The sequence below is a fragment of the Malus sylvestris genome, chromosome 15 (assembly GCF_916048215.2).
Source record: "Malus sylvestris chromosome 15, drMalSylv7.2, whole genome shotgun sequence".
NCBI classification, from domain to species: Eukaryota; Viridiplantae; Streptophyta; class Magnoliopsida; order Rosales; family Rosaceae; genus Malus; species Malus sylvestris.
In genome coordinates, this window is record NC_062274.1 from 23,562,821 (window position 1) to 23,590,559 (window position 27,739).

At 36.4% G+C, this 27,739-nt stretch overlaps 4 protein-coding genes, 1 long non-coding RNA gene and 1 pseudogene across 8 annotated transcripts; 4 read left to right on the forward strand and 2 right to left on the reverse strand.

Moving 5' to 3' along the window:
- Positions 1-10: 10 nt before the first annotated feature.
- Positions 11-1,161, forward strand: LOC126602829 (uncharacterized). The gene is made up of 2 exons (XM_050269679.1): positions 11-661; positions 808-1,161. The coding sequence occupies exons 1-2, from the start codon at positions 11-13 to the stop codon at positions 889-891; spliced, it is 735 nt and encodes a 244-aa protein (XP_050125636.1). The 3' UTR covers positions 892-1,161.
- A 3,791-nt stretch (positions 1,162-4,952) lies between these two features.
- Positions 4,953-6,857, forward strand: LOC126601753 (uncharacterized). 4 transcript variants are annotated; one of them, XR_007615799.1, is made up of 3 exons: positions 4,953-5,249; positions 5,349-5,709; positions 6,586-6,857. XR_007615799.1 is itself a non-coding variant. In XM_050268513.1 (3 exons), coding segments are annotated over exons 1-3 (351 nt in total). In that variant the 5' UTR covers positions 4,953-5,189; the 3' UTR covers positions 5,711-6,857. The 4 variants fall into 4 exon arrangements, 1 of the variants encoding a protein (XP_050124470.1); XM_050268513.1 differs by having other exon boundaries at positions 4,953-5,284; positions 5,349-5,603; positions 5,710-6,857; XR_007615798.1 differs by having other exon boundaries at positions 5,349-6,857.
- Positions 6,858-10,602: 3,745 nt separating this feature from the next.
- Positions 10,603-11,429, reverse strand: LOC126601748 (uncharacterized). The gene is made up of 2 exons (XM_050268511.1): positions 10,913-11,429; positions 10,603-10,799 (listed from the first exon to the last, which is right to left on the reverse strand). Exons 1-2 carry the CDS (start codon positions 11,391-11,393, stop codon positions 10,771-10,773), a joined length of 510 nt encoding a protein of 169 aa, XP_050124468.1. The 5' UTR covers positions 11,394-11,429; the 3' UTR covers positions 10,603-10,770.
- A 7,462-nt stretch (positions 11,430-18,891) lies between these two features.
- LOC126603995 (extra-large guanine nucleotide-binding protein 1-like) lies at positions 18,892-23,716 on the forward strand. The gene is made up of 8 exons (XM_050271037.1): positions 18,892-20,289; positions 20,389-20,526; positions 20,621-20,725; positions 20,816-21,001; positions 21,622-21,802; positions 22,185-22,414; positions 22,539-22,702; positions 23,010-23,716. The coding sequence occupies exons 1-8, from the start codon at positions 19,180-19,182 to the stop codon at positions 23,602-23,604; spliced, it is 2,709 nt and encodes a 902-aa protein (XP_050126994.1). The 5' UTR covers positions 18,892-19,179; the 3' UTR covers positions 23,605-23,716.
- A 571-nt stretch (positions 23,717-24,287) lies between these two features.
- LOC126602831 (protein root UVB sensitive 4-like) lies at positions 24,288-25,506 on the reverse strand (annotated as a pseudogene).
- Positions 25,507-25,753: 247 nt separating this feature from the next.
- On the forward strand, positions 25,754-26,851 carry LOC126605135 (uncharacterized). Its single transcript, XR_007616848.1, has 2 exons — positions 25,754-25,980; positions 26,062-26,851. It is a non-coding gene; the product is annotated as an uncharacterized LOC126605135 (long non-coding RNA).
- Positions 26,852-27,739: the final 888 nt, after the last annotated feature.

Consider the following 27,739-nt stretch of genomic DNA (forward strand, 5'->3'; position numbering starts at 1 on the left):
GACAGTGAGGATGGCAAATAGAAGAGTTGCTACCTTGAAATGGAAAGGATCTGTGGGGCCAAGAATTGAGAAAATTATTGAAAAATTGAAGTATGAAAGTGGGCATTGCATTGCATATCTAGCTGGAGATATGAAATATCAAGTCTCACACCTTTCTGGAAGAGAGTTCGTAGTTGACTTGGCTGCTAGAACTTGTTCTTGCAGGAGATGGGATCTTTGTGGAATCCCATGTCCTAATGCTATTGCCTGTATTTTGAGGAAGGGACAAGATGTTGCCTTGTATGTTGATGACTGTTACAAGAAAGCAACATACCTAAAGGCTTATGCACCAGTTATTTCACCATTGCCTGGCCAAGATCAATGGGACAAGCCTAGTAATGAGACCACCAGAATTGATCCTCCCATTTACAAGAAGCAAACTGGAAGACCAAAGAAAAAGAGGGCTAAAGATCCTAGTGAAGAGCCCCTAGTTACAAGTCATGAAGGGAAGAAGTTGAAAAGATGGATTTATACCAAGCCATATGCATGTAGGTCATGTGGGCAAGAAGGCCATACTTCCAAGACATGTGGAAAGCAACAAAATCAAGCATCTACTAGTCAATCCACTCAAGGAGTAACTCAATCTACTAACAATAAGCCTACATCAACTCAAACAAGAAAGGTATGTGTGAAGTTTGAAGAGTAGAAATCTTTGTATTTTTTTTAATTGTAATAAGGTATGTGGAAGATGCGGAAGGTGTGGCATAATTCATTTTTATTTTCAATTTTTATAATGTGAAGTTGTGTATTGATATCTTGAGTATGTAGGTGGGAAGGGGCAGTGGAATGGTTAGAGGAAGAGCCATGGGAAGAGGTACATGCAGAGAAAGAGGCATGATTTCAAGCTCATAACCCACCATTCCACCAATTCAACATGTTCAGTCAACCCAAGGATTTGGTGCAAAGAGAGGAAAGCCATGGAAGCCTTGAAGGATTTGGTGAAAATTTGGCAGCTTAGTTGTGTTTTTAAAGTCTTCGAAAACTATCTAAATATGTAAGGTTTTTTGTTTTTGCATTCGAAAACATGAGATGTTGTTGTTGTTTAATGTTTTTGGAATTGAATGGGTATGTTGTTATGAACAATGGTTATTTCTTTTAGAACGATATGCTATTGACAGTGAAATATGCAAATTAATAGATGTTGTATCTTATGTGTTTGAGCATATGTCATTTTGAAATGGTATATTTCTTTTGGAATGATATGCTATTAGCATTTTGCACAAAACATTTATTGGCTGGGCATTTTTTTTATAGTGGGAAAATGCCTCATTTTAACTTTTCGAAGGGAAACAATCACAAATGTTTGTCGTCGAATTCAGCAAGAAAGGGAAAAGGTTGAGTGAGTCTGCACGTGAGTCCTAATAATCTAAGTATAACTGATTCTCTCTCTAAGCAGAAGGAAAATGTATCAGGGGGAAAGGGTATTATCGAAAAGCTAGGGCTAGTAACCCAAGTAGTGGGTGAGGCAATTTTACGAAAATGTCCTCCATTCAAGGGTCACGTGGGTCATCACATGCGTTTTTAACAGAGGATTTGACAGATTATTAACGGAAGGACCACTTTGATGTGTAGCATCGAATGTTAGGGACCAAATTTATTGATTTCGAATGTCAGGGACCAAAATGATGAGTTAAGCCAATGTCAGGGACCATTTGTGATAAAAACCCTAAAAAAAATGAGTTTTAACGAAAAACTCACGGTACTGTTCACTTTAACGAAAAACCACATTTTTACACTAAAAAAATCAAACCTGGTACTATTCACTTTACCTTTTATTTTGTCCTTATCATTAAAACTCAAAGTTTTCAAAATCTTTTAATTAGTTTTCTAATAAAAAAAAACCCTATTCATTCAGGTCTTCCATAGTAAGTCTGAAAAAAATGAGTGTACGCTAATTTATAGGACTTGTATATAAATCACATTTTTACATTGGGCCGCAAAATTTAAGTTTGATATAAATTTATTGAAATCATGAATTTAATATATTAAACTCTATCAAACTCATGATTCAGGTATCAATCAATATGTTGACTCTTGCATGCAATTAATTTTAGGTGTGAGGAAGCTCCCTGGCTTTCTGTCTGTTGCCTCTTGCATGCAATTTATTTTAGGGAAAATTTGAAATAGGTCCAATTTTATAGGCTTATTTTTTAAATAAGTTCAATTTTTAATGATTTTTGACTTTTGAAATAGGTCTACTTTTTAATTACTTTGGATCCATATCAAAATATCTCTTTATTCTAGGTCGTTTTGGGGACTATCAGATCTAGAGAGTCAAAGATGAAAACAAGTGGATGGATATATAGTAATTACTGTATATTCGACTTTTGTGAATGTATGAATTAAACTCAAAGTGCCTTATTTATATAGACAGGAATCAAATTCAAGTGAATTGTTTTGATTACAGTCACCTTACCCACACTCTTAATTTTTTACCGTCAAATCGAATGAATTGAAGAATATCAATGACCGAAAATTAAAAAGAATGTATGAAAAGTAAAAATTGATGTGTGGATACCACTTTCCAAAAATAATTACTCAACATCAGTCAAATGAGTAGGGTGACTTTGTGATCATCTCGTGTTTGATTTCCTAATTTGGTTATATATATATATATATATATATAATTTCATTCTACACTCCTTACAATTGTATTTTTTTCTTTCTAATTATAGAAAGTTTGGAGTGCCAAATAACAATTTCCTATATATATATATAGAGTATAAAGATTTGATGATCAAAAATAGGGAATTCTTATTGACATCTAGTAAGGTTATTATGGACTCTCTCGTAGTATTATTTCTTTCTTAATTTTATTTATACGAAGAGCGTAAGTTGACTATTTTGGAGTGTCAATAACACCATATAAAACAAAGGTTGAACTTAAGCTTACCATGCTTGACTCCCGCAGACATTTTTATTTTTTTTTACAACGCAAGCAGAAGTTAGAGAACAAAAGCATTTAGTATTATTCCATTACACTGTACGTTCCATATATATAGTTAGAAATTGGGTATTAGTTGCGCTCATGCGCACGATGATGTTATTAAAGTTTTTTCAATTCAAACACTTACGAAGAAAGAACGATAGTCATTAATAATTAATTTTAATACTACAATAACGACATATACTGAATACAAATTTCAACATTACTGCAAAAATAACAAACTCAAAGAATTAAACTAAAGTGGACAAGCTTTCCAAAAGCGACTAAAAAAACCCTACAACATTAAGGGCTGATTTGGTATTGCTGTTCTTTGAAAAAAAAACTGCTGTGAGAATAAGCGGCTGTGTTGTGAGAATAAGTGGCTGTGAAAAAAATCAGCAGAGTGTTTTGTAAACTTTTTTGTAAAAGTGCTTTTGGAAAAAAAAGCTGTCTGATAGTGGGTCTTTTCATTAAAGGAGCACTGTAGCTCTGTGTGCTTTGAAAAAAAGCCAGTTTTCCAAAGCTGCAAATAGCAGCTTCAGCTTTTCCCTTTGATTTCAGCTTATTCTCACAACAGCTTCCAAAATAAGCTCTTTTTTTCAGTTTACCATACACCTAAAACCCTCAAAGTTTTTTTTCATGGGTGTTTTTTTTTTAAGCACCTCACTCCCAAACCACCCCTAAAGTCTAGCATAGCTAGTATTCGAGCCTACATAGCGTAAACAACCAAAACTTGAAATAAATTCATAAGCAGCACCACGATTTGAAGCCAGACCGCCATTAATCTAATCCCATTTAACCAAGAATCTGTAAAACAATAGGTGGATCATGAAATAGAAAACCGGTATGTATTTCCTAAGAAACAAGTCATATACGTCTAATCATACATAATTAATCCGACTTTTGTATTGGTGTAATAGAAGATTATGCATATATTTTGGTGAAAAGGTGGGGTGGTTGGTTGAACTACAAAGGTTGAAGTTGAACATGATCGGAAGGTTGTTAATTATATATTTAAGATAACTTAAGGTTACCCAATTTCGTAATTTTTTAATTATTAATTTGTTTCAAAATTTCAACAATATATTGTTATAATTTGACTAATTAGATACTTTGGGTATTGGTTATTGGAGATGCAGTCCCTATCATATTCAAAGAAGAACAATCAAACAACGGCTGCATGACTTATTGAGGACATAATTGATCTCTATCTATGACCTCTAAAGAAAATAAGCAACCACAACGACATCATTTAATCGAGACACAATCTCAAATTCTCAATAATCTCTAACAAGGAATCAACTATTAATTCCCTCATCAACGGAAAGAACATAATACTTTCCCTGCGACAAGAAGTAACTGAAGAGTTGACCTATAAGAGAGATCAATTATATTGTTAATAAGAGTAACACTACCCAAACATATAAAACTAACAAATTTGTTGACATACAATAAATATTTGTGCAACTAAAACATTTGTGTGAAATTGTGACACCACGTGATGGTGTTCAGGATACACCATAAATTTGCCCATCACTACTACAATATTAGCTTTAGGTGACGGAAGATGGTGGCGGATATTAGAAAATCCTGTCGGATAAATTATATCCGACACATCATTTAATTAGTGGCGGATATTAAAAAAATAATGTCAGTTATATCCGACATAAAGTCCTAGCGGATATTTAGTGGCGGATATCAAAAAATAATGTCGGTTATAACCGACAGTATTTTTGAATTCTTTTATTAAATATTTTTTTTACAGATGCTGGCGGTTTTTAAGTTAATGGTGGCGTTTATAACCGACAGAAATGAAAATTTTAATATTTTAAAATGTTATATTGATAAAAAATAAATAATAATTATTTTATTTTTTTAAATTGTAACAAAATTTTGGGGGGAATTTAAAATTTTGGAGGAGAGAACTTCAAATTTTGGGAGGGAATTTTTGCCCCCATTTTTTTCTGTCGGTTTTATACCCCATTTTTGCCCCCACTCAGACGCTCTCTCTCCCTCTCTCTCTCTCGTTCGTTTATTCATTATTCTCTATTCACTTCTTCATTATTCTTCCAGATTTTTCCAATTCCTCCTCTGAAATCCCCAAAAACACATACCCAGCTGCAGTCTCTATCTCTCCAGTAATGAAAATCCAAATCCAAGCCTAGCGTCATTTAGCATTGCCCCAGACCTCCTCTATCATCATCTTCATTTCTCACCCCCTGGCATGGTGATTTCCTCAAAGCTGAGGTTTGCACTGGCGATTTCTGATTCCATTCTCTCAGAGGTAAAGGTTCTCCCCTTTTCTTCTTTGATTTTATTGTTGAAACGTAAATCACAAGAACAAAAAGAAGAAATTACCCATGCATGCTTTTCTTTTGTGCAGGAGATTCGGATCTGTAAAACATCCGAGAGAGATGGTGAAGATAACCACTGCATGTCATAGATCCGAGAAGCATGAAGGTTCCAGATCAGAAAAACAAGGTAAAAAAAACAAGGAAATGACCGACCAAGAACCTAACGCGCTGGCTCCGACGACAACGGGGATGATCATCGACGATACGTACGAGTTCTCAGCTCCGCGCTTCTTCAATTTCATAAAGGATGAGAGCAAAGACGACAAGCGCAAGGCCGAGCTCTAGTTTGACTGCGCTCTCCCTTATGATTTTTTAGGGTTTCCATTTTGCTAAATCCTTCAGATCTTCGCCTCCTCCTTACCAATTTCGTCCCAATTTTCCAATTTTCAGGTACGATTAAGGCATTCTCAAGTCGGTAAAACTCCCATTTTTCTTCTCCACTCAGTTCCCCTACCAGATCTGAGCCGGGTCTGGGTCGTCGGATTTGCTCGAATTTTGCTTAATTTCAGGATTCGAGCAAATCCGACGACCCAGACCCGGCTCAGATACTCTCAATACTCTCAATAGGACTGGTATTATACGTTTATTGTTGGTTTTTAAACAGACACTAATGGGTACTTTTGTAGTAGTGCATGTTCAGGATACACCATAAAATTGGTCGTTAACACGAGCAAATTATTAGTGTTAAAGAGTGGTATGTCATTGGATAAGATGTCCGATAATTATTAGTAAGCACTATATTCAATGGTGATATTTATGAGATGAAATAAGAATTTCAACTATCAACCACCCGATTGGAGAGACAAGGACGAATCTCTCTCTCTCTCTCTCGTTGCTCTCTCACCCAGCCCCTTTTCCTCCCCTAACAAACCCTAACTCGTAGTCGTCATAGCCGCTGGCCCTTTACTATGGCCTGGGGCCAGTGGTAGCCCATCCATATCTCCTCCTAACTTTCATTTCATTCCTTTTTTCCCTCATCATTCTCCTCTTATCCTCTCTGCCGCCCTCTTTTTTCCTCACCTCTCAACTTTTTCTACACTTTTTCTCTTCTCTTTCCCCGTTTTCCCATTCACCGTTTTTGTCTTGGCTATCTCATGGTTTCGTGTCTCCTACCCAGATTCAGGTTATACCTTTCTCAAGGTCCCTTCATTGATTTGGGGATTGATTTGTGATTTGGTTTTGGATTGGGGTTGTTGGTAGGTCAGAGCCACTTTTGTCAAACTAATTTGGTTTAGTGATACTCTTTTTGACTTTTTTTTGTTGCAGCGGCGCCTTATGTGCTCAGATCTATTGCAGCGATGCCTTCTATGCTCAGATCTGTGTGGCGTCGCTTTGGAATCTTGTTGTTACAAAGCCTTAGGCGAGCACATCTAAGGGGTTGCATGGCCTGTAGACAAGTATATGTATAAGGATCGATTACAACTAAACCAATATGACAGTGCCTAAAATGATAATCAAAACTATGCATGACAATATTAAATGCAGTATGTGTATATTTACTTGGAGTGGAAGATAGTGAAGCCATGATCTTGTCTTCTCTTCTCTTGGATTCAGAAATAGTATCTCAATACTCTCAATAGGACTGGTATTCGATATGAGAACAAGTAGTACCTGAGAAGAGAGACCAAAATCGACTTTATATGCTGCAACTGTATCTCCCTATCAGAGATGCAGTTGCTGTCAGTTTGTGTAGGTTACAACTGCCTTTTATTTGAATTGATAACCACCTTTAGTTTTCCCTCTAATATAGAATTAATTCGGTGTAATTCATATAATTGAGTCCTTACATAATACAACCCTTTCACTTGTATATCTGCATTGTGGTTTAAATGGCACTCACATATAAGTCATTCTTACATTCTCCCACATGAGTGAGATTAAACCATCATTCTTAATTGTAAAATATAAAAGTGAAATGTGATCACAGATTGTATAAATTAAGTGACTCTTACAACCATATACTGCAAGTTCATCTGTCGAGTTTTAAGGCCACACAACATTGAATACAATGTTTATACCTCAAAACCACAAACTGATTAAGCTCCAGCAAATTCTTGTTGTAGTCGAGAGAATAAAAAATTTTGGGACTTAATTGCTTGTAAATCAAGCACTCCCACATTTCTTTTGGTCACAATATACTGCAGATATCTTAATTGCTTTAAACATTTGCAATTGCATTAATCATCATTAACATAACATATGAATTCATATTAACAGCTTTTGCAACTTAAATACATACTTGTGCATATTACTCCCACATTTAACGAACATAAAAAACCGAATGCAATCCCATCCGTAATACATGCTTGTTGAAGACTGTAACATTTAATGCTTTTGTCAATGGATCTGTGACCATGTCATGTGTACTGATATGTTGTATATCAATCACACCCTCTCTGACTTTATCTTGAACTTTCAAGTATTTAATATCCATAAGCCTTGATGCCTATGATCTCTTGTTGTTTTTAGCAAAGAATACTGCAGCTGTATTATCACAGTAAAGCTTGATTAGCCTTTCAATGCTTCTCACAATCTTCATCTCATAAATTAAGTTTTTGATCCAGTTACATTGTTTCATTGCCTCAAAACAACCAATATATTCATACTCCATAGTAGATACTACCCTTGTAGTTTGTTTCTTGCTCCTCCATGAGACAACATCACCACACAGTAAGAAAATGTATCCATTTGTAGACATTCTATCATCAATGCATCCACCTAAGTCAGCATCAGTGTAGCATACCAATTCCAAATCATCTACATGGTGATAACACAACACATATGACTGAGTTCTTTTCATGTATCTTAATACCTTCTTACCTGCATTCCAGTGAGCCAATCCTGGATTCGATTGAAACCTTCCTAAAAAACTTAACACAAAAGCCAAATCAGGCCTTGTACATACTTGAGCATACATCACACTGCCAATTAAATAAGCATAAGGCTTGTCCTTCATTGTCTGCACTTCATAGTCAGTAATGGGGCACTGAGATAAAGACAATTTGTCACCCTTGCCAAGTGGTATATCTCCTCCACTGCAATTCTCCATATTAAACCTTTTGAGAACCTTATCAACATAAGCTTTCTGTGACAACCCTAACCATCTCTCGGATCTGTCCCTAGTAATCTTAATGTTAAAACATAGTGTGCTGCACCTAAATCCTTCATGTCAAAGTTACTTGACAACATATTTTTGGTTTCTTCAAGTAAAATAACATTTGAACTGGCAAGTAAAATGTCATCCACATAAAGAACCATAAAAATAAAATTAGACTTCACCATTTTGAAGTAGATACAATTGTCAATTTTGTTCTCCACAAAGCCAAAAGCTGCTACAACTTGATCAAACTTTTTGTACCATTGTCTAGAGGCCTGTTTGAGTCCATATATTGACTTGTTAAGCTTACAAACCATATCTTCCTTCCCCCTTTCAATGAATCCAAGTGGCTGGTGCATGTATATTTCTTCATCAAGACTACCATTGAGAAAAGCTGTTTTGACATCCATCTGGTGTAATTCAAGATTGAAATGTGCAGTGAGTGCCATGATCACTCGAAAAGAATCTTTTGTGGAAACTGGAGAAAAAGTTTCATTGTAGTCTAGACCCTCATTTTGAGTAAAACCTTTTGCCACTAACCTTGCCTTGTATCTCTCAATTTGTCCCCGAGAATCCCTCTTGGTTTTATACACCCATTTACAACCAATGGATTTTACGTTGTCTGGAGGCAAAACTAAAGTCCAAACACTATTCTTGTACATAGAGTCTAGTTCATCTTCCATTGCAGCTTGCCAACTTGAGGACTTAGAACTTTCCATAGCTGCTTTGTAAGTAGTTGGATCATCATGATCACCAATGTCAAACTCTACTTCTTGCAAATAACATAAGTAATCACTAGGAATGGCAGATCTCTTAGGCCTACTGGATTTCCTTGGTTGAACCATAGGGGGTGATAACACGGGAACTGAAGTGGATGCAATAGGCTGCTCAGATGAAATGGAAATGGGAAATGATGTAGTAGGCTGCAATGAATCAGCAACAATCGCTGAATTTGGAACTGCATTTGTTGGCGACAAAGGTAAAGATGTAATGTTATTTGGCTGAGAAGTTACAAGTGGCACAGGTATAAGAATCTTAGTATTTGCTTGTTCAATGGTCTGTGATGCATCATTTATCTCTTCAAATTCATAAGAATTCCTGGAATGGGAATGTAAAGCTCCACAATCTTCAAGAAACTTGGCATTGTTGCTCTCCACTATTCTGGTGAATGAATTAGGACAGTAAAACCTGAAGCCTTTGGATTTTTCTGCATAACCCACAAAATAACAACTAGTGGTCCTCATGTCTAATTTCTTTTCATTGGGATTATAGAGTCTAGATTCACACCTACAACCCCAAGTATGAAAGTGAGCTAGACTAGGTTTTCTTCCTGTCCATCTTTCGAATGGTGTGGATGCAACAGCTTTAGTTGGTACTCGATTTAAAATGTAAGTTGCTGTTTTGATTGCTTCTCCCCAAAGAAATTCTGGCATTTGTGAATGAGAAAGCATACTCCTCACCATCTCCTTTAAGGTTCGGTTTCTTCGTTCTGCAACACCATTTTGTGATGGTGTACCAGGAGTTGTATATTGAGCTGCAATTCCTTCTTGTTCCAGAAAAAGGGCAAATGGTTCCTTTTGTTGTCCTTTCTCTGTGTACCTTCCATAATATTCACCTCCACGATCGGACCTTACAACTTTAATTGATTTTCCCAATTGTTTTTCAACCTCTAACTTAAAATTTTAAAACAAGTCAATACTTGAGATTTTTCAAAGATCAAAAATATATAAGTGTATCTGGAAAAATCATCTATGAAAAGACCAAAGTATGAATTCCCACAAATGGTTTTTGTTGGAAATGGTCCACATACATCAGTGTGTATAATCTCTAGGAGATCATTACTTCTTGTTGCTGTCTTTTTGCTTGTTGAGTTTGTGGTTTTGCCCTTAATGCAGTTAATACATTATGCAGATTCATTAAGGTTTAATTTCGGCAAAATACCATCCTTGATTAACCTCATTATCCTTTCTTTCGAGATATGACCAAGTCTTTGATGCCAAAGCATATAAGATTGGTCATCAGAGGACACACGTTTTGAGGCTGAATGTTCTATATTAAAACATTCTTGATGGTAAGAACATTGAACTTGCCAAAGATCACCATTGGGAAATGCATAACCAATAAGATTGTCAAACTGATTCTTGAAATAAAATTTAATTTGATTAACATCCCCTACAAATGAAAAACCATCCTTGACAAATTGAATTACAGAAAATAAGTTCCTTCTCATGGAAGGAACATAAAGCACATTACTTAAATTTAAAACATAACCAGTGGACAATCTCAGTTTGACAGAACCAACAGACTCAACTGCAACTTTATTCCCATTTCCAACATAAACATTGTAGATCTCCTTACTTGTTCTCTTCTGGCTTTGAAATCCCTGCAAAGAATTTGTTATATGTATTGAACAACCTGTGTCAAACCACCAAGAATTTTGAGGAATAAAAACCATATTTAACTCTACTGTCACAAAAACATTTATTATTTTGTTACCTTTCTTGATTAACCAAGCTTTAAAACCAGGACAATCCTTTCTTAAGTGATCCTCATTATGACAAAAATGACATCTTTTGACACCATTGTTATTATTCTTAGGTCCAGAAGCAATGGAGGTAGCATGAGCCTTTGCAGGTATCACAGTGGACTTGAACTGTTTCTTGGAACCAGAAGTTGTTCCAGCAGTTGGCACATACTTCTTGAATGCAATTGGCTTCTTTCCCTTGTAATTCTCATTTCTGTGAACTGTAGTAATCTTCCCCTTGCATTTTCCAGCACTTACAAGGTTGGCAAATTCACTAGTCTCAGCCCTCATCTTCTTCAGTCTTTCCTCTTCTTGATAGCAAATAGCAATTAACTCATTAATACTCCAAATCTCCTTCTGTGTGTTATAACTCACTTTCAGTTGCTCATAATCATTGGACAAAGAGTACAGTGCCATGTGCACAAGAAATTGATCTGTTATTCCAATATCCATTGCATTCAACTTGTTTGCAATGTTGACCAATTTTAACAAATGTTCACGAATGCTTTCAGAACCATCATGTTTTGTGTTAATGAGTGCTGACAAACATGCACCAGTTTCAGCCTTGTCTGACCTTTTAAACTTCTCTTCAACTCTGTCCATGTAATTCTTAGCCAAATCACAGCTGGGAATTCCTCCCCTGATGTGTTCCTCCATTGAATTCTGCATGATAAGTAAGGACATTTGATTGGCCCTATCCCATCTCGCAAAGAATTCTCTTTCTTGTGCAGTACTTTGATCTGTCAATGCAGAAGGTTGAGGAGCCTTGAATGCAATGTTAAACTCCAACATACCAAGATTCATTTCAATCGGCTGCTTCCATGCCTTGAAATTATTGCCATTCAATTTCTCTACATTAACCAAACTCATCATATTGAAACTTGTTTCAAATTTGGAGAATTTTGTAAATCTATGACCAAGAAATAATTACAGAAGTTTCTTGTCATACTTAAACTATAGACTCAGTCACACCTTTGGGCAAGAAACTGTCCATATACATGAATAAGTTCCAAACATTGCATAGCCGAGTCATGGACTACAAAAACTATCCTTATAACAGTACCTTTGGGCAAGTTAGAGCACAAAGATAGATTGTAATCCATTACTCACTATACACTGATTATACAAATGAACCCAGTAAAATCACCCCTTTGGAAGCATTTTACTTGTTAATATTTATAAATCACACTTTCTGCATTATTCTTCAAGTTCTGAAAATCATCGAGCCCTACACTTTAGTGTTATACTAGACTCATCTCAGAGTGTTTCCTTTTGTCATGAATGCAACATCAATTACAGTTAAGTAATGATTCATTAGTGTGCTCATTTGCAATTCAGACCTTTATTGCATAAATCATCAAGCATATACATATATATGTATGTTGACATGATACGAAGCAAGTTAATAACTTATTGAAATAACAGAGATACAAACAATGCAATTTACAAAATTTGAATTTCATGTACTGATATAATATTGCATTCTGATACCAAAAATTGAGCACTGTCATGCACAACGGAAAATATATAGCCATTCTTTATCCGAAACGAGGTTTCAGTTGTGTGGCTCTGATACCACATGCAGACAAGTATATGTATAAGGATCGATTACAACTAAACCAATATGACAGTGCCTAAAATGATAATCAAAACTATGCATGACAATATTAAATGCAGTATGTGTATATTTACTTGGAGTGGAAGACAGTGAAGCCATGATCTTGTCTTCTCTTCTCTTGGATTCAGAAATAGTATCTCAATACTCTCAATAGGACTGGTATTCGATATGAGAACAAGTAGTACCCGAGAAGAGAGACCAAAATCGACTTTATATGCTGCAACTGTATCTCCCTATCAGAGATGCAGTTGTTGTCAGTTTGTGTAGGTTACAACTGCCTTTTATTTGAATTGATAACCACCTTTAGTTTTCCCTCTAATATAGAATTAATCCGGTGTAATTCATATAATTGAGTCCTTAGATAATACAACCCTTTCACTTGTATATCTGCACTGTGGTTTAAATGACACTCACATATAAGTCATTCTTACATGGCCTAGTCCGCTCTATTTTGGCGGTCACGCCGCTTAAGTTCTTCAAATCTGGAAACTTCAGCGCCTGTGTTTTCAACGTTTACGCCCTCGGTTTGACCTGTGGGTGTTGCATACCCAATTTGTCCAGAGTCACGGCTGGTAGTCTTTGCCTGAGTATCTTATCCTTCCATTGTTTTGTGTCATGTTTTGGTCTTCTTTCTCGGAGTAGTTAATTAAATTTAGTTTAGTTTAGTTTAGTCTTGTCTAATTAAGTTCTATTGTCTCGTCTAGCGAGCGTTGTGGCCATGCCGCAACGCTGGCTGTATTTGATTTTTGCTTTGAGCGTTGAGTTATGTGGTCTCGTTCTTGCGATGATTATATGGCCTCGTTATTCGGCGGTGAGCGTTTGTAATCACCAATACAAATATGTTATATCTATCATTTTGTGATAGGTTTGTATGGGTGGCTTGTGAAGTTTTCGTACATATGGTAGCCGTTTAGGGATTTACTATTGTTGTTTTGTTTGTGCAAATTCACCTCCATTTCATTTTCTTGGTTACTAGAATATTGTACCCAATTGGCCACCGTCCTGATTAATGCTTAGACATTTGAAAATTAATTAAGGGCGCCTAGAGTTGTTGAGGCGTTCACCTAGACCGCCTAGGCACCCATCCAGACCCATCTAGGCACCCACTTAGATCGCAATTCACTTAGACAAAAAATAGATAACTTTCATTTTGCATTTTTTTTCTTCATAAATTGTAAGAGACTTGTTGCATACGTAAATGAACACACAATATATCCTTATTCCTCATGTTTTCATTATGTTCCAATACTTCATAATATATAAGTCATTCTATTTTGTAGTTTATGATGAAATTATAAATAGTATAAACAGACACTTATTTACACGAAATATAATAGATTTATTTAAATTCGCCTAGTCCGTCTAGGCTCCGCCTAGCCGTCTAGGCACTAGGCCATAGCTCGCCACCCGACTAGCGCCAAATGTCTTTTAGAATCTTGGGGATAATTAATGAAATATCAAATATCGTTGCTTGTCAAAAAAACTATCAACCACTCGACAATCAAAAGTGAAACAAACATGCTACACTTTATCACATGTTGTATATCACATTTGTACTATTTTTTAAATAGAGATCGGACCTACTTGGATTGGTGGATATCAATTCTATAAAAATGAGGTGATTCAAATATAGTATACAAAATGTGGTATATGTAGCATTACTAAAAAAAAAAAAAAAAATGAAAACACCACAATGCAAATTGTGATACATCTCCTATGAAATATCAAAATATTTTTTAATCCGGAACACACTGGTTGAAGAAAAAAAAAATCCTAAGAAGAAATGAGAATCCCCACCTCCTATCTTGCAATTTTGTTCCTAAATATCTAATAGGTTTTCAACTTTTTATTAAACTTTCATAAATCCTTATTTATAACTTTAAAAACTTAAATATTTACAAAAACCAATAGTGAAATAAAATTCCCGAGCACTATAGGGATGGGTAAAATACCAATGGGTTTGGATAACCATGGTTACCCGTCTATTTAAAGTTCATGGTTACGGTTATGAGTAATCTTTTAGACGAATAAACGGTTATAACGGTTATGAGTATAACTGTTTATCCATGAAATTTAAATGGACGGTTATAGGTATTACCTGCGATTATAACGGTTATCCATTTACCCATTTAATTTAATATATGTAAAATTAAAAATTAAAAATTAAAAACCCTAAATTTTCAATCTCCTGCTGAAATCTTTGCCCCGATTGTAGTGTCTCTTCCATGCAAATCTATACAGCTCAAATAACAGGGTTCTTGGCGACTGCAAAGGACACTGGTACTCTTCCATGAATTCATGATGCTTAAAACCTAGAAGGCCATTTTGAAGCCAAACATCTTGCGCCGACGCACCAAACCATTCGGAGTTCTTTGCATGGATGGAACTTCCCCGCCACTTTGCAAAGGCATCACATACAGATACAGTAGTTAAAATTTAAAATATCGTTCGTATTGAAATTGTATGAGAATTTAAATGATTAAAATATGAAAATGCATGCTAAAATATATCTATAATAGTGTTTAATTGTCAAAAAACGAAAATTATGATAAATTTTTCTTTTATAATTTTCAAGTTGTTAAAAAAAAAAACATGTAGACGAGTGAAAAATGGGTAAATGGGTAAAAAAGGATAAACGAGTAAATGGTTATGGTTAAATGGGTAAACGATTATGGGTATGGTTAACCGTTTATAAACGGTTATGGGTATGAATATAATCGTTTATGCAATTACCCAACGGGTAAACGATTAAGCGGGTATAAACATAAACGGTTATAAGTAAATAACCGCGGTTACCGGTTCACCATAACCGTTGCCCATCCCTAAGCACGACACAAACCCATCACCGCCGTCGCTCCTCCTTACTTCCGGCAAAGCTTCCTTTCGCTCTCTCTCTCCAAGTTCCGCACTAGATCGTGATCAATTCAACACGTCAAGGAACATATATTTTATCCAAATTTGGTATTTGAGATGCAAAAGAGGATATCTAATCAATGCTTCGTCGGAGGATATCTGTAGAGAAGAAGATAGAGATAAAACGATAAAAAAATGAGCTTCGCCGGCGGTGAGCAATTGCAGCCGACTTGAATGGTGGGAAAAATTGGTTTTGGTTGCTGCGGGGCTAGGGTTGTTCCGGAGGTTGCTGTTGTTTTTTGTTTGTTTGTTAAATTTTCAGTTTTATTGTATTATTTAAGTATATAAAAACTTAATAGTGTTAAATTCAAAGTTAAGTCGAAGAATATGTGTAAAAAAACTAAAAAAGAGTCACGAAGGAGCCATGAAATTAGGGACAACATACCTGCTGCCAATGTCCGCGAATGTCCTAGTGGGTTGGTACATCCTCAAATTAGGATCAAAAGACATACCAAATGTATGTCACGTCAAAAGTAAAATATCTTACTTATTTTAAAAGCAATGGTCTTCAAATAACAGTTTTTAAAAGCAGTGTGTAGGTTGCTTTTAAAAGTTGTTTTAATGAAAAATTAAGTAGACCCTTTAATAAATATTTTCAATGTTGTAATACCTTATTTAATTTTTTGAAATGACATATTTACCCTTCTACACACATTTTATCTCTTAGATAATAAAGTGACCACTACCACCCCCGACCATCACTGTTGCCACCGCCGCCACCATAACCACAACCTCCACTACTGTGACCACAACAACCGTCACTACCACCATTGTCACCACTACGCCGCCATCACCGCCATAACCACAACCGCCACCACTATCACCACAACCACAACTGCTACTACCACCATTGTCACCACCATCATAACCGCCACCTCCACCACCAATACCATCACCACAACCGCAACTGCACTGCCATTGCAACCACCACCATTACCACTGTCCCCACCACTGCTGTCGTCACCCTCACTCATACTACTATGTCCATTTTTGTCATTATATATAATTATGTCACTTGCGCTACCTAATATTATAGTCTAGTGGTATTCATTTTCCATTCCTCTTCACTTGTAAGTGAGAGGTCTTTAGTTCGTCAAAGGCGAATTTCAATCACATTATTGCTAGTCCATTGTGAGGCTAAGCCCACCCCTACCCTTTAGTGTAGATAATATTGTTTGTTAAAAAAAAAAAAAAAAATTATATCACGCCCTAAATGGTGTAACATCCACATTATTGCTAGCTTATTGTAAAACTTAGCCCATTCCCCCATCGTTATTGTAAATAATATCATTTGTTAAAAAAATTGATGTAACATTTATCTGCTAGATTTTAAAAAGTATGAAATATTAATATAAGAACTAATCCATTAAATATAATGATAATTTGTGTAATTTTATATGAGAAATACTAAGGGAACTATTCTTAAAATTAGGACTCTTCATGGACACTATTATATCCCTAACATTGTTCTAAAAAATTTCATCTATGCGCTAGACGGTTGGCCACTACCCCGATAGTTTTTATGTGTTTGAAAATTAAGAAAGTGCGCCTAGACCTACTTAGGCGTCCACCTAGCCCGCCTAGGTTGCAACTCTCACTTATACTAAAAATCGATAACTTTCATTTTGGGTTTTAATTTTTCAATAAAATGTAAGACTTGTTAAATACTTAGATGAATACTTATTATTTGCTTGTTCCCTATGTTTTAATATGTTCTAATACTATATAATTAATATGTCGTTTTATTTTGTAATTTAGATATCCCAATAAAATTGTGTGTGTGTGTTTTTTTAAGTATAACTAAAATTATTTTTACAATATATAATAAATTTGCTTAAATTCGTTTAACCGTTAGGCCCAGATTGGCCTCATGACTATCACTTAAGGCCATCTCCAACCGAAGGGTCCAGAGGGCTGAAAATAGCCCGAAAATCGTCTCCAACCGAGGGCTAGGCCAGATGGCTCTGGAATCTTGGAGGGCCCCACGGAATCGGAGAGGGTTGGAGGGCTGGCTATTTTTTTTTAATGTTTTGTTATTCTTGTCGGTTATAACCAACATGATTTCTTAAGAAAAAAATTCTAATGCAACGGCTACTAGCCATTGCATTTGTTTTTTTTTTTTACAATTTTATTATTATTTTTTATTTACAAAAATTTTCATATAACTTCTATTTTTTCCTATAACTTCTATTTCACAAAATTTATTTCATTTTTTTTAAATTCCATTTTTTTCCTATAACTTCTATTTCACAAAATTTGTTTCATATATTTTTTTTAAATTCTTTTTTTTCTATAACTTCTATTTCACAAAATTTGTTTCATATATATTTTTTTAAATTCCATTTTTTTCCTATAACTTCTATTTCACAAAATTTGTTTCATATATTTTTTTTAAATTCTTTTTTTTTCTATAACTTCTATTTCACAAAATTTGTTTCATATATTTTTTTTAAATTCTTTTTTTTCTATAACTTCTATTTCACAAAATTTGTTTCATATATATTTTTTTAAATTCCATTTTTTTCCTATAACTTCTATTTCACAAAATTTGTTTCATATATATTTTTTTAAATTCTTTTTTTTTCTATAACTTCTATTTCACAAAATTTGTTTCATATATTTTTTTTAAATTCCATTTTTTTCCTATAACTTCTATTTCACAAAATTTGTTTCATATTTTTAAATTTTTTTTTCCTATAACTTCCTAAGCTATTATACAACATTAAATTAAATTAAGTAACATGAAACAACATTAAACAATATGAAACAACATTAAATAACATTAACCAACATAAAAATTATATAACATGAAACTTAAACAACATTTAAAAAAAAATTTAAGTTGTAGTTTTAAATAATAAATTATGTTTGGCCCTATGGCCTTTTGGCCCTCAGTTGGAGACGGTTTTTTATGAAATGACTAAAACGAGCTCTCTGGCCCTTTGGCCATCGGTTGGAGACGGAGGCAAATATGACCATGTACTGTTCATTAAAATATTAATATCTTGAAGAATCTTGAAGAGTCAGAGAGTTAAAACGGACCATCTGACCAGCCATCGATTGAAGATAACCTAATATCTTTTATAACCTTGATCCATAATCGTAAAAATGGCTGCACCCAGAAAAGCCAGCCCATTATTGTTGGGAGATTTCATTCCAGGCGAGTTCATTAATTTCAACTGGAAATCGCAGAATCCAAAATCCAGTTCCACGCCCCCAAATCTGATTGGCTGCAACTCCGCCAAAGCAGACGACATCGGCACAGTAAAAACTAAAAAGTCCATAATAACCTCCGTGGTCCTCTCCGATACCAACACCACGTCACAAAAAGACAAAAGCACCCCAAAACTGGACCCCACAACGCCTCCCCACCAACCCAAAAAAGCTCCAAAAAGAAAAAAAAAAGTAACAAAAAAGATTCCAATCCAGAAAAACCAGCTCGCTGTATTTTTCTTCACTTCTCCGCCCAGTCACTTTCCCTCACTTTCCCATCACATTTTCCTTCTCCCCAAACGCTATCCACATCCCCTCCAATTTCAACTCTTTCCACTCCTCCTCCATTTTTCTCCAATCCATTTCCTCGAATCAAGCCCCCACCGAGCCATTGCCTTCTGAATTTGCAATCTCAGAATCCCGAGCTGAATTTCCAGATGATTCTGTGCTTCTCTCGTTCGAATTAGGGTTTCCGAGCTCGATTCTGCAGTCAAAATGCCTTCCGGCGCCGACGACGGCGCCCAGTACTCGTTTGCGATAGAGTACAAGGGTCCTGCGGTCAGTTACGATCTTCCTCGGGCGGTTCCTATCAACGTCGACAGAATTCCAGTGGCGGCGGTGGTCGGAGGGGTTGCGCTGCCCGAGAAGCTCACCTTGCCGGTGGTCCAGCCGGTGCTTGCGCCCGCAACGTTCTCTAAAGAGCTCAAGGCGTCGAACTCGACGGTGTCTCCGACTTCCGTTTTTGATCGGGGCAGCGAGGATTACACGAAGGAGTTGGAAGGTTCTGAATCGACTGTTTCACGGACGTCGGTGATTGGATTTGAGGAGACTGGTGTGGAGAGTGTGGCTGGGTGTGCGTTGTCCGGTGAATTGAGCAGCTCCGGCCCGTCGGAGTTTTCGAACGGGTTGAATAACAGGTCGGGTGAGTTTTCCGATGTGATTGGTGACGGGAAGGAGAGTGTGGACTTCAACAGTGATTCGAATCGGCCAGAACCTGAGCTGGACTGGGTCTCCACGGAGTCGGTTTTGAGCTTGGACTATCCGTCGTCTCGTGTTTCATCCAGTAAGGCTTTGGATTATGATGCACGGCGGCCGCCGGTGGTGACTTTTCGGGACATTGAGTCGGATGATGGGGCTGATGAAGACGAGGCTGAGGTTGTGCAGGCGAAGCGGGAGCCTCAGAGCAAAGGGAAGAAGAAGGCGTGCTACCGATGTTTGAAGGGGACGAGGTTTACTGAGAAGGAGGTTTGCATTGTTTGTGATGCCAAGTATTGTAGTAGTTGTGTGCTTAGAGCAATGGGATCAATGCCCGAAGGTCGAAAATGTGTGGCTTGTATTGGGTTTCCAATTGAGGAGTCGAAAAGAGGGAGCTTGGGGAAGTGCTCTAGAATGCTCAAGCGGCTGTTGAATGATTTGGAGGTTCGACAGGTGATGAAATCCGAAAAATTTTGTGAGGCAAATCAGCTGCCCCCCGATTATATTTGTGTTAATGGACAGCCTCTTTGTCATGAGGAGCTGGTTCTATTACAAACCTGCCCTAATCCGCCGAAGAAATTAAAACCAGGAAACTATTGGTATGATAAAGTTTCTGGTCTTTGGGGAAAGGTGAATATGGTTTACTTAGATTTGTTTTGTTGTTTCTTGTTGTTTCCTCAGTGTGCTAACACCCTTGTGAAATTTCGTGGTGTTGTCGAATTCTAACAGGAAGGGCAGAAGCCTTCTAAGATCATTAGTCCCCATCTCAGTGTTGGGGGTCCCATCAAGGCAAATGCTAGCAATGGGAACACACAGGTTTACATAAATGGCCGGGAAATTACCAAAGTTGAGCTTCGGATGTTGCAGGTTGGATGGACTTGCTAGGCATATGAAATTGTTGCTGCAGGTTGCAACTGGTTAATATGCAGGGTTCATTAACACCTTTTGTTGAACATTGCAGTTGGCTGGGGTTCAATGTGCTGGTAACCCACATTTTTGGGTGAACGAAGATGGGTCATACCAAGAGGAGGGCCAGAAAAATACTAAAGGATACATATGGGGCAAGGTATGGATTCCGAGAATACTTGCATTGTTATGTTTCGTTTGCTTGTTTAAGTTTTCATGTATATTAAACTACTATTAATCACTTCTTCAGGCTGGAACAAAGCTTGTCTGTGCTGCCTTGTCACTACCAGTCCCTTCTAAATCTTCAACTCCTTGTGGAAAATCCTTCAACTATGTGGGTAGTAGGGTTGTCCCTGATTACATTGAGCGGAGAATTCTTCAGAAGATTCTTTTAGTTGGATGTAATGGTTCTGGAACAAGTACTATATTTAAACAGGTGATTGATTTTATCTGAAATTAATTTTCCTTCTTATCGTTTCTATTCTGTTTATGCAAAGATGACTTATCAATAGTAAATTCGGAAGCTGAATGAACAATTGATGCCTCAAGTTTCAAGTTTCAAGAGATAGATCATATATCTGCATCAACCTATGTGTATCACATGTATGTAGGAACTAGAGGTCTGGTTCCTAATCATAATGATTTGTGGATGCTGTAATAGCAAAAACCTTGTTGGTGTATAATTAATTACATTTCTTGCTTGCTGCTTAAAGATCTAGTTTTTGTATTGACCTCAGATGAGAAAACAAGTTCTAGTTCAAGCTTTCTGCCTTATAAGTTATATGCAGTTGATATTGTTGAAGTGTACTTGCTAAAAATTGTATTGTTAATTTAAATGGGATTTTGAATTGATTTATTGCATGCATATAAGCACACTTACTAGAAAAGAATAGTCAATGAGTCTTTGAATTAAGATGGCTTGACTGGGATGGACTTCTTAGCCAACAAGTTTGTACCGAGTTTTCAGTTCTATGTCGTATCTGGTATTTCAGAATATAATTCTTATTCTCTGCCAAATATAAATCCTAACCATTCACATATGAATGTTTGTTCCAGGCCAAGATTCTATATAAAGCTGTCCCTTTCTTGGAGGATGAGCGTGAAAATATCAAATGTAAAATACAGAGTAATGTGTATGGTTATCTTGGTATACTTCTTGAGGGCCGTGAGCGTTTTGAAGAGGAATGTTTGGATGGGATGAGGAAGAAATGTTCTTCCAGTCAAACAGATGCCAATGGTATGAGTCTATATAGTTGTACAACTTTTTCCATATCTTCTTTGCTCGATACATGTGTGCATGTGCATAACCTCTGTTTATGTTGTTCAGAATGGGAAATTGAATTATATAGAGGAATGACACTAGATATCAATTTGTACAAGATATTTATATCAAACAAGTTACAAAAGTTATGTAGCACTTGGTATTTGACAGAAGATTATTAATTAATGTAACTTCTTACACTTCAGCTCTCCTTTTGCATTGATTGATTAGCTATGTGTATTATAATTACACTAGTCAGGTTGGTTAGTCTGCATCGTACTTGGAGAGGGTTTCATTGAGAATAACCATGTTGAAATTGATATATTGCTTAGAGAAATTGTGTGCTGGTTATCAACAGGGAACAATGACAAAACTCTTTACTCCGTTGGGCCGAGGCTGAAAGCGTTCTCTGATTGGCTTCTCAAGACTATGGTGTCAGGCAATCTGGAAGCCATTTTTCCAGCTGCTACTCGTGAATATGCACCATTAGTTGAGGAATTGTGGAATGATTCAGCCATTCAGGCCACATACAAGCGGAGAAGGGAATTGGAAATGCTACCTAGTGTTGCGACTTATTTCCTAGAGAGGGTAAGTTCTGTGTCCTCTGTTTAACTCTTGTAAATTGTTTGCATGATACTCAATACTGGTCGATAGTAATCATAGTACTATCTTTTGCTTAATCTAATGGACCCGGTCTTCATTCGCTTTTCAGGCTGTTGACATATTAAGAATAGACTACGAGCCCACAGATCTAGACATCCTATATGCTGAAGGTGTCACTTCATCTAATGGGCTTGCTTGTGTGGACTTCTCATTTCCCAACTCAGAATCTGAAGATACCATCAATACTAGTGATCAGCATGACTCTTTGCTTAGGTACGTTCACCTGTATATTGCACAATCAAGTGGATCGGAGCTGCTTATTAATATTAATCGTAATCGCTAAAGCTCACGTGCGGATAAGTGTGGTAAAAATTATGCAAGCAAATAGATTAGGTGCTTGGAAAACTCAAGTTATTAAAGCTAACAGTGTAACATAGATATATGCTGTTTGTTTCCTTGGTATTGTCGAACTTGAGTTGACGGCTAATTCTCAGTTTTACGGGTCACTGAGACATATTTCTTTCTTGCTTTCAGGGGTTTGACTGGTGATTAACCTTTCTTTTATTTCATTGCTTTTTAGGTACCAACTTATTAGAGTAAATGCAAGAGGACTTGGAGAAAACTGTAAATGGTTAGAGATGTTTGAAGATGTTGGAATGGTCATATTCTGCGTGTCCTTGAGCGACTATGATCAGTTCTCTGCTGATGGGAATGGGTATTTCAACAACAAGATGTTGCTGGCCAGGAATTTCTTTGAAAGCATTGTTACTCATCCGACCTTCGAACAGATGGACTTCCTCTTGATTCTAAACAAGTTTGATTTATTTGAGGATAAGGTAGAACGGGTACCGTTAAATCAGTGTGAGTGGTTTGAAGATTTTCGTCCAGTGATGAGTCGTCATCGCTCGAGTAGCAACACGAGCAGCAACAACATTAACAGCAGCCCCTCATTGGGTCATTTAGGAGCTCACTACATTGCAGCAAAGTTCAAGAGGCTCTATTCTTCTCTAACCGGGAAGAAATTGTACGTTTCCGTGGTGAAGGGATTGCAGCCGGATAGTGTCGATGCAGCTCTTAAATATTCGAGGGAGATTTTAAAGTGGGATGAAGAGAGGGCCAATTTTGGCTTTGATTATTCGGTCTATAGCACCGAAGCAAGCTCCTTTTCAAATTGATGTCAAAACCGAAAAGGCTTGTAAATCCAGTTATAAATTTGTGTGACATTGATCAATTCCACTGTAAATATAATGGTTTGTATATGAGCAACAGAAAGATGGTTGCCTTTCACCTGCCCTGCAGCTTCAAGATTTTCACGTGAGAAGAAAAAGAAGTGATAAATAACCGATGCAGATGCGGGTTTGTTCTCCTCTTCGTTCATCCCCCGCCCTACATCTATCTAATACACAAATTGAAGTAAAACAATCCGTTACAGAATGGTTACAATTGAGTTTCTGTATGATCCCCAAAATTCTCCATGCCACGAAGGAGAAACCACCGAAGGCCAAGAAGGGGAAAAAACAAGGATCTATGATATACGGAATCTTGAGTCATCTACACAACTGTACCGAATCTGTTCTTACGCGCTCAATAATATATTTTTAGCAGCCCAAGCCAACGTCATAATTTGTTGGGTCAACACGTTGATATTGCCTTGTGCACGGCGCTTGCACTCCCCAACCGATTTAGACCACTGCTTGGGAGCTGAGTCTAATGCATCTCCGGCATCTACCATGGTCTCCCGCTTATACTTATTTATAAGAAGGGCTTTGCGGATATAGCATGCCACACTGCAAATGATCGCACAAATGAATCAGGATAGATTCATTTTAATGGTGCAAGCAACAAACCCATGGTAACGTCAGCAGTTGGTTCCAGGTCCTTCCTCTTTACTTACTTGTGCAGGTGCAGGAACATAACCTAACTCGATCCAATTATTTAGTAGAATTTCGAGTCTATCCTGATTCCTCTACACAAGAACCACGCAAAAATGAGACAGTGATATTACAGTATCTTTCAGGACATTTCACTTCCTAGTCCTCTGAAAAAGGGTAATGATGCATATACACCTTAGTTAATGTTTGTAAATGGACGTGTTTAAGCCCTTGATATATTCCCGAAAGGTCAATGGCTGAGAAAAGCATGCTAAGAAAATGCACCGATCATCATAACCTTCAAGGCATCAAATAAATAGAAAAGTATAGTAATCATTAGTTCCAGATACACAAGTTGAAAGAGAACCTTTGGTTCTTCTCGAACAACATATTTAACAGTGCAGCAGGCCAAAGTCCAAGGTTATCAAAGCACAACCGTTTGAATCTGAAAATCATCCCAGCAGTCAAAATATGTTCTGTTTTAATTTTCAATTATATGAAAGATAATTAGCAGGGACTTATTTGTAGGAAAGATCGTAGTCTATTGCAAAACTTCGATGAACAGAAGAATGATAATACAGAGGAAGAACACTGACTCAAAATGGAAGGTTTATAAAAGTAAGCCAGAGAAAGTGTTTCAGTTCTTACACCAGTCGCTAGATAGCAAGCCAAGCTTATTTGTTTTGCCATGTTCGCTTAGGATGCCAAAACCAACAAGTATTGAGGAAATGCGGGTGTCAACAACTCAACTTCAATGCTCAAAGTAAATAGCACTCATGTTGAAAATCGAACTCTCTATCAAATGAGAAAACAGTAAATCAGTGATGTACTGTAGCTCATAACATCACACTCTAAATCATAAGCACTCAATATTCACACTACTTTGAGACTAGAGGTTACTTTTGTTTCAAACACCAAAATACCTTTACTATAACAACTTCGACTGAAAAAATTTCTTTCCATGACACAAGTAGAAGCCTTACCTTCAAATTTGTATCAAAAGCAGATGCTAGACTAGCAGTGTAGATGCACCTACTCAACCGTCCAAAGTCCATCCTTCAAGATCCAATTAGAGCAAGTCTAGCATGCTCTTTAGCCTGATGGACCGGCGATTCTAATCACCCAATTGCCCCAGCAATTGGCTCCAGCCCATGCTGGCAATGGGGCTCTGGGGAGGCCCGATAGACAGGCCAAGCAGGAATCCATTGCCCGAGAGTATAAGGCCCAAGTGATGAATGGCTGACTTCAGGGTGAAGTCAGCCACAATATAAAATTAATAAAAATAAAAATATTAATAAAACAATATAAAATAATAATAAAAAATGTAAAAAATTATTAAAAAAATGTAAAAAAGTAAATAAAAAAATTCGAAAAAAAATTAAAAATTAGGGTAAAATACAAAAAAACTACCTTAACAACGTAAAAAGGATTATAATTTGCAAGGGCATTTTGGTACAAAAACAACTCAGATAATCTAAAGAAAAAAGACAAAAACCTGCGACTTCACAGGAGTTGAGGTCGAACGTGGTGTTGGAAGATGAACGTGGTGTTGTTTGAAATTGCGATTTCAGTTTTTGCCTTGGCAGATGAACCTGGTGGTGTTTGAAACTACTATGAGCAGTTGCCTTTGGTTTCTCTGTTTCTTCATTCAGGCAAAAATTGAATTGTTCGATTTCTCAGGTATTTTTCTTCACTTTCTTTCTCTTCTCTTTGGTATTTTTGGTGTTTAATTCTTTTTCCTATCGTGCGCTTTAATTTAAGCTTCCAAGGAACTCGATGCCGAGAAAGCCAATGGAGTGGTGGAGCAGAAACCGAACCAGCAACCGGTGATGAGGCCCTATTCTTTCCATGAAATCAACCTCAGATGGCAGCGTCATTGGGAGGAAATCGGACTTTTTCAAACCCCTGATGAAATTGATACCTCCAAGCCCAACTACTATCTTCTTGAATTTTCACAAACTCTATCCCTTTTTTGTTTATTTATTTTAAATTGCAAATGCAAGTGGTTGTTTATGTAGAAAATACGAAGACACAGTTAAGGGAATTTTAACGAAAAGCACCCGGTACTGTTCACTTTAACGAAAAACCACATTTTTACACTAAAAAGTCAATCCTGGTACTATTCACTTTACCCTTTATTTTGTCCTTATCATTAAAACTCAAAATTTTCAACTTATTTTCATTAGTTTTGTTTTTTATTAAATAAGTGATTGTTTGAGCAATTGGAGCCAGTATAATACCTTAAGTTGGAGCTAACTTTTCCAAAGCTTAACTTATTAATTAACTCGGGCCTGGTAAGCTGAAGCTATCGTAGCTTTGTGGAGAGTCCAACTTCAAATGGTAAATTTGAGGCAGATCCACACCTTATTGGGTTCCGGAATAGTAGGGTTTAGGGTAATGTCTTTTGCTTTAATAGTTTTAGTAATCCTTTTAATACTTTTTGTTTAAATTCAAAGTTGTAATACTCTGTTTGATTTCTTCTTCGCATAGGGAAGAAGGATCAATGAAATTGCAGACGCAGTGTTCCAATTAATCCAACCAGTTCCCTTCAGTTTTGCTTTTTTCATTTTTCATACAAATAGATGGTTATGAATTTTAGGGCGTAAATCACTTTTAGAACAAATTCTTTTCCAAAAATTGAAATTTTTATTTGGTTAGTAATGCATGTCTTCAATTTTCATTCTCTCTCAATTTTCAATTTTGATCACATATTTGCATTTAATTAATTTTTTTAATAATTTTGATGTTCTTCTTGCAGCAAATGAACATCCTCTGGAATTTTTTTTGACATCATGTTGAATTGTCGGCCATGTTTCAAATGTGAGTGGGTTGCCTCATTTCATTTTGTGTTGAGATTTTTCAGTGTGACCGTCACATGAAGCGGTACACCACGTGTTCTTATATACATGGTGGGATATGTGTGTTAAAATGTTAATAATTTACAAATTAAAATTTTTCACCACTTATATAAAAACACGTGGTGCACCATCCGTGTTCCCGTCATAATTAAAAATTTCTCCATTTTATGGTTTTAGTTCATAATCAACTAATTCACTAATTTAATTTCCTCTTCAATAAAGGAAGCATTTCCAAGCTTCCACCAAAGAAACTTGAGAAAAAAGCAACTATATATTAAATGACCTTGAAGACAATTTGTGATGTAAAAAAAACTTTTCGCACGCGCATAACTCTAGGTACTTTAATTGTTTCCTTTGGGTTGTGCTTTAATTAATTTTGTTTGCCTTGGGTTGTGCTTTAATTTTGTTTGGCTTGGCTTCAGATTGTTGTATTGCATAATTTCAGTTTACTATCTACAATTAGAGTTAGTGAGATTACTCTCTGTGGTTCATCTTCTATTGATCTTTATGTCAGTAAACATTATGCCTTCAAACATTCGGACTTTTGATACAACAGCTTATTTTCAAAGATGAATATGATA

Bases quoted from the DNA above. Each gene is read 5' to 3' on its own strand.
- LOC126603995 (XM_050271037.1), top strand. From the start codon at position 19,180: ATGCCTTCCGGCGCCGACGACGGCGCCCAGTACTCGTTTGCGATAGAG. The intron at 20,726-20,815 runs GTATGGATTCCG...TCACTTCTTCAG, and splicing joins AAGGATACATATGGGGCAAG to GCTGGAACAAAGCTTGTCTG. The intron at 22,415-22,538 runs GTAAGTTCTGTG...TTCGCTTTTCAG, and splicing joins CGACTTATTTCCTAGAGAGG to GCTGTTGACATATTAAGAAT.
- LOC126602829 (XM_050269679.1), top strand. From the start codon at position 11: ATGGCAAATAGAAGAGTTGCTACCTTGAAATGGAAAGGATCTGTGGGG. The intron at 662-807 runs GTATGTGTGAAG...TTGAGTATGTAG, and splicing joins CATCAACTCAAACAAGAAAG to GTGGGAAGGGGCAGTGGAAT.
- LOC126601753 (XM_050268513.1), top strand. From the start codon at position 5,190: ATGGTGATTTCCTCAAAGCTGAGGTTTGCACTGGCGATTTCTGATTCC. The intron at 5,285-5,348 runs GTTGAAACGTAA...TCTTTTGTGCAG, and splicing joins TTTTCTTCTTTGATTTTATT to GAGATTCGGATCTGTAAAAC.
- LOC126601748 (XM_050268511.1), bottom strand. From the start codon at position 11,393: ATGGATATTGGAATAACAGATCAATTTCTTGTGCACATGGCACTGTAC. The intron at 10,800-10,912 runs GTAACAAAATAA...AATTCTTTGCAG, and splicing joins AGCTTGGTTAATCAAGAAAG to GGATTTCAAAGCCAGAAGAG.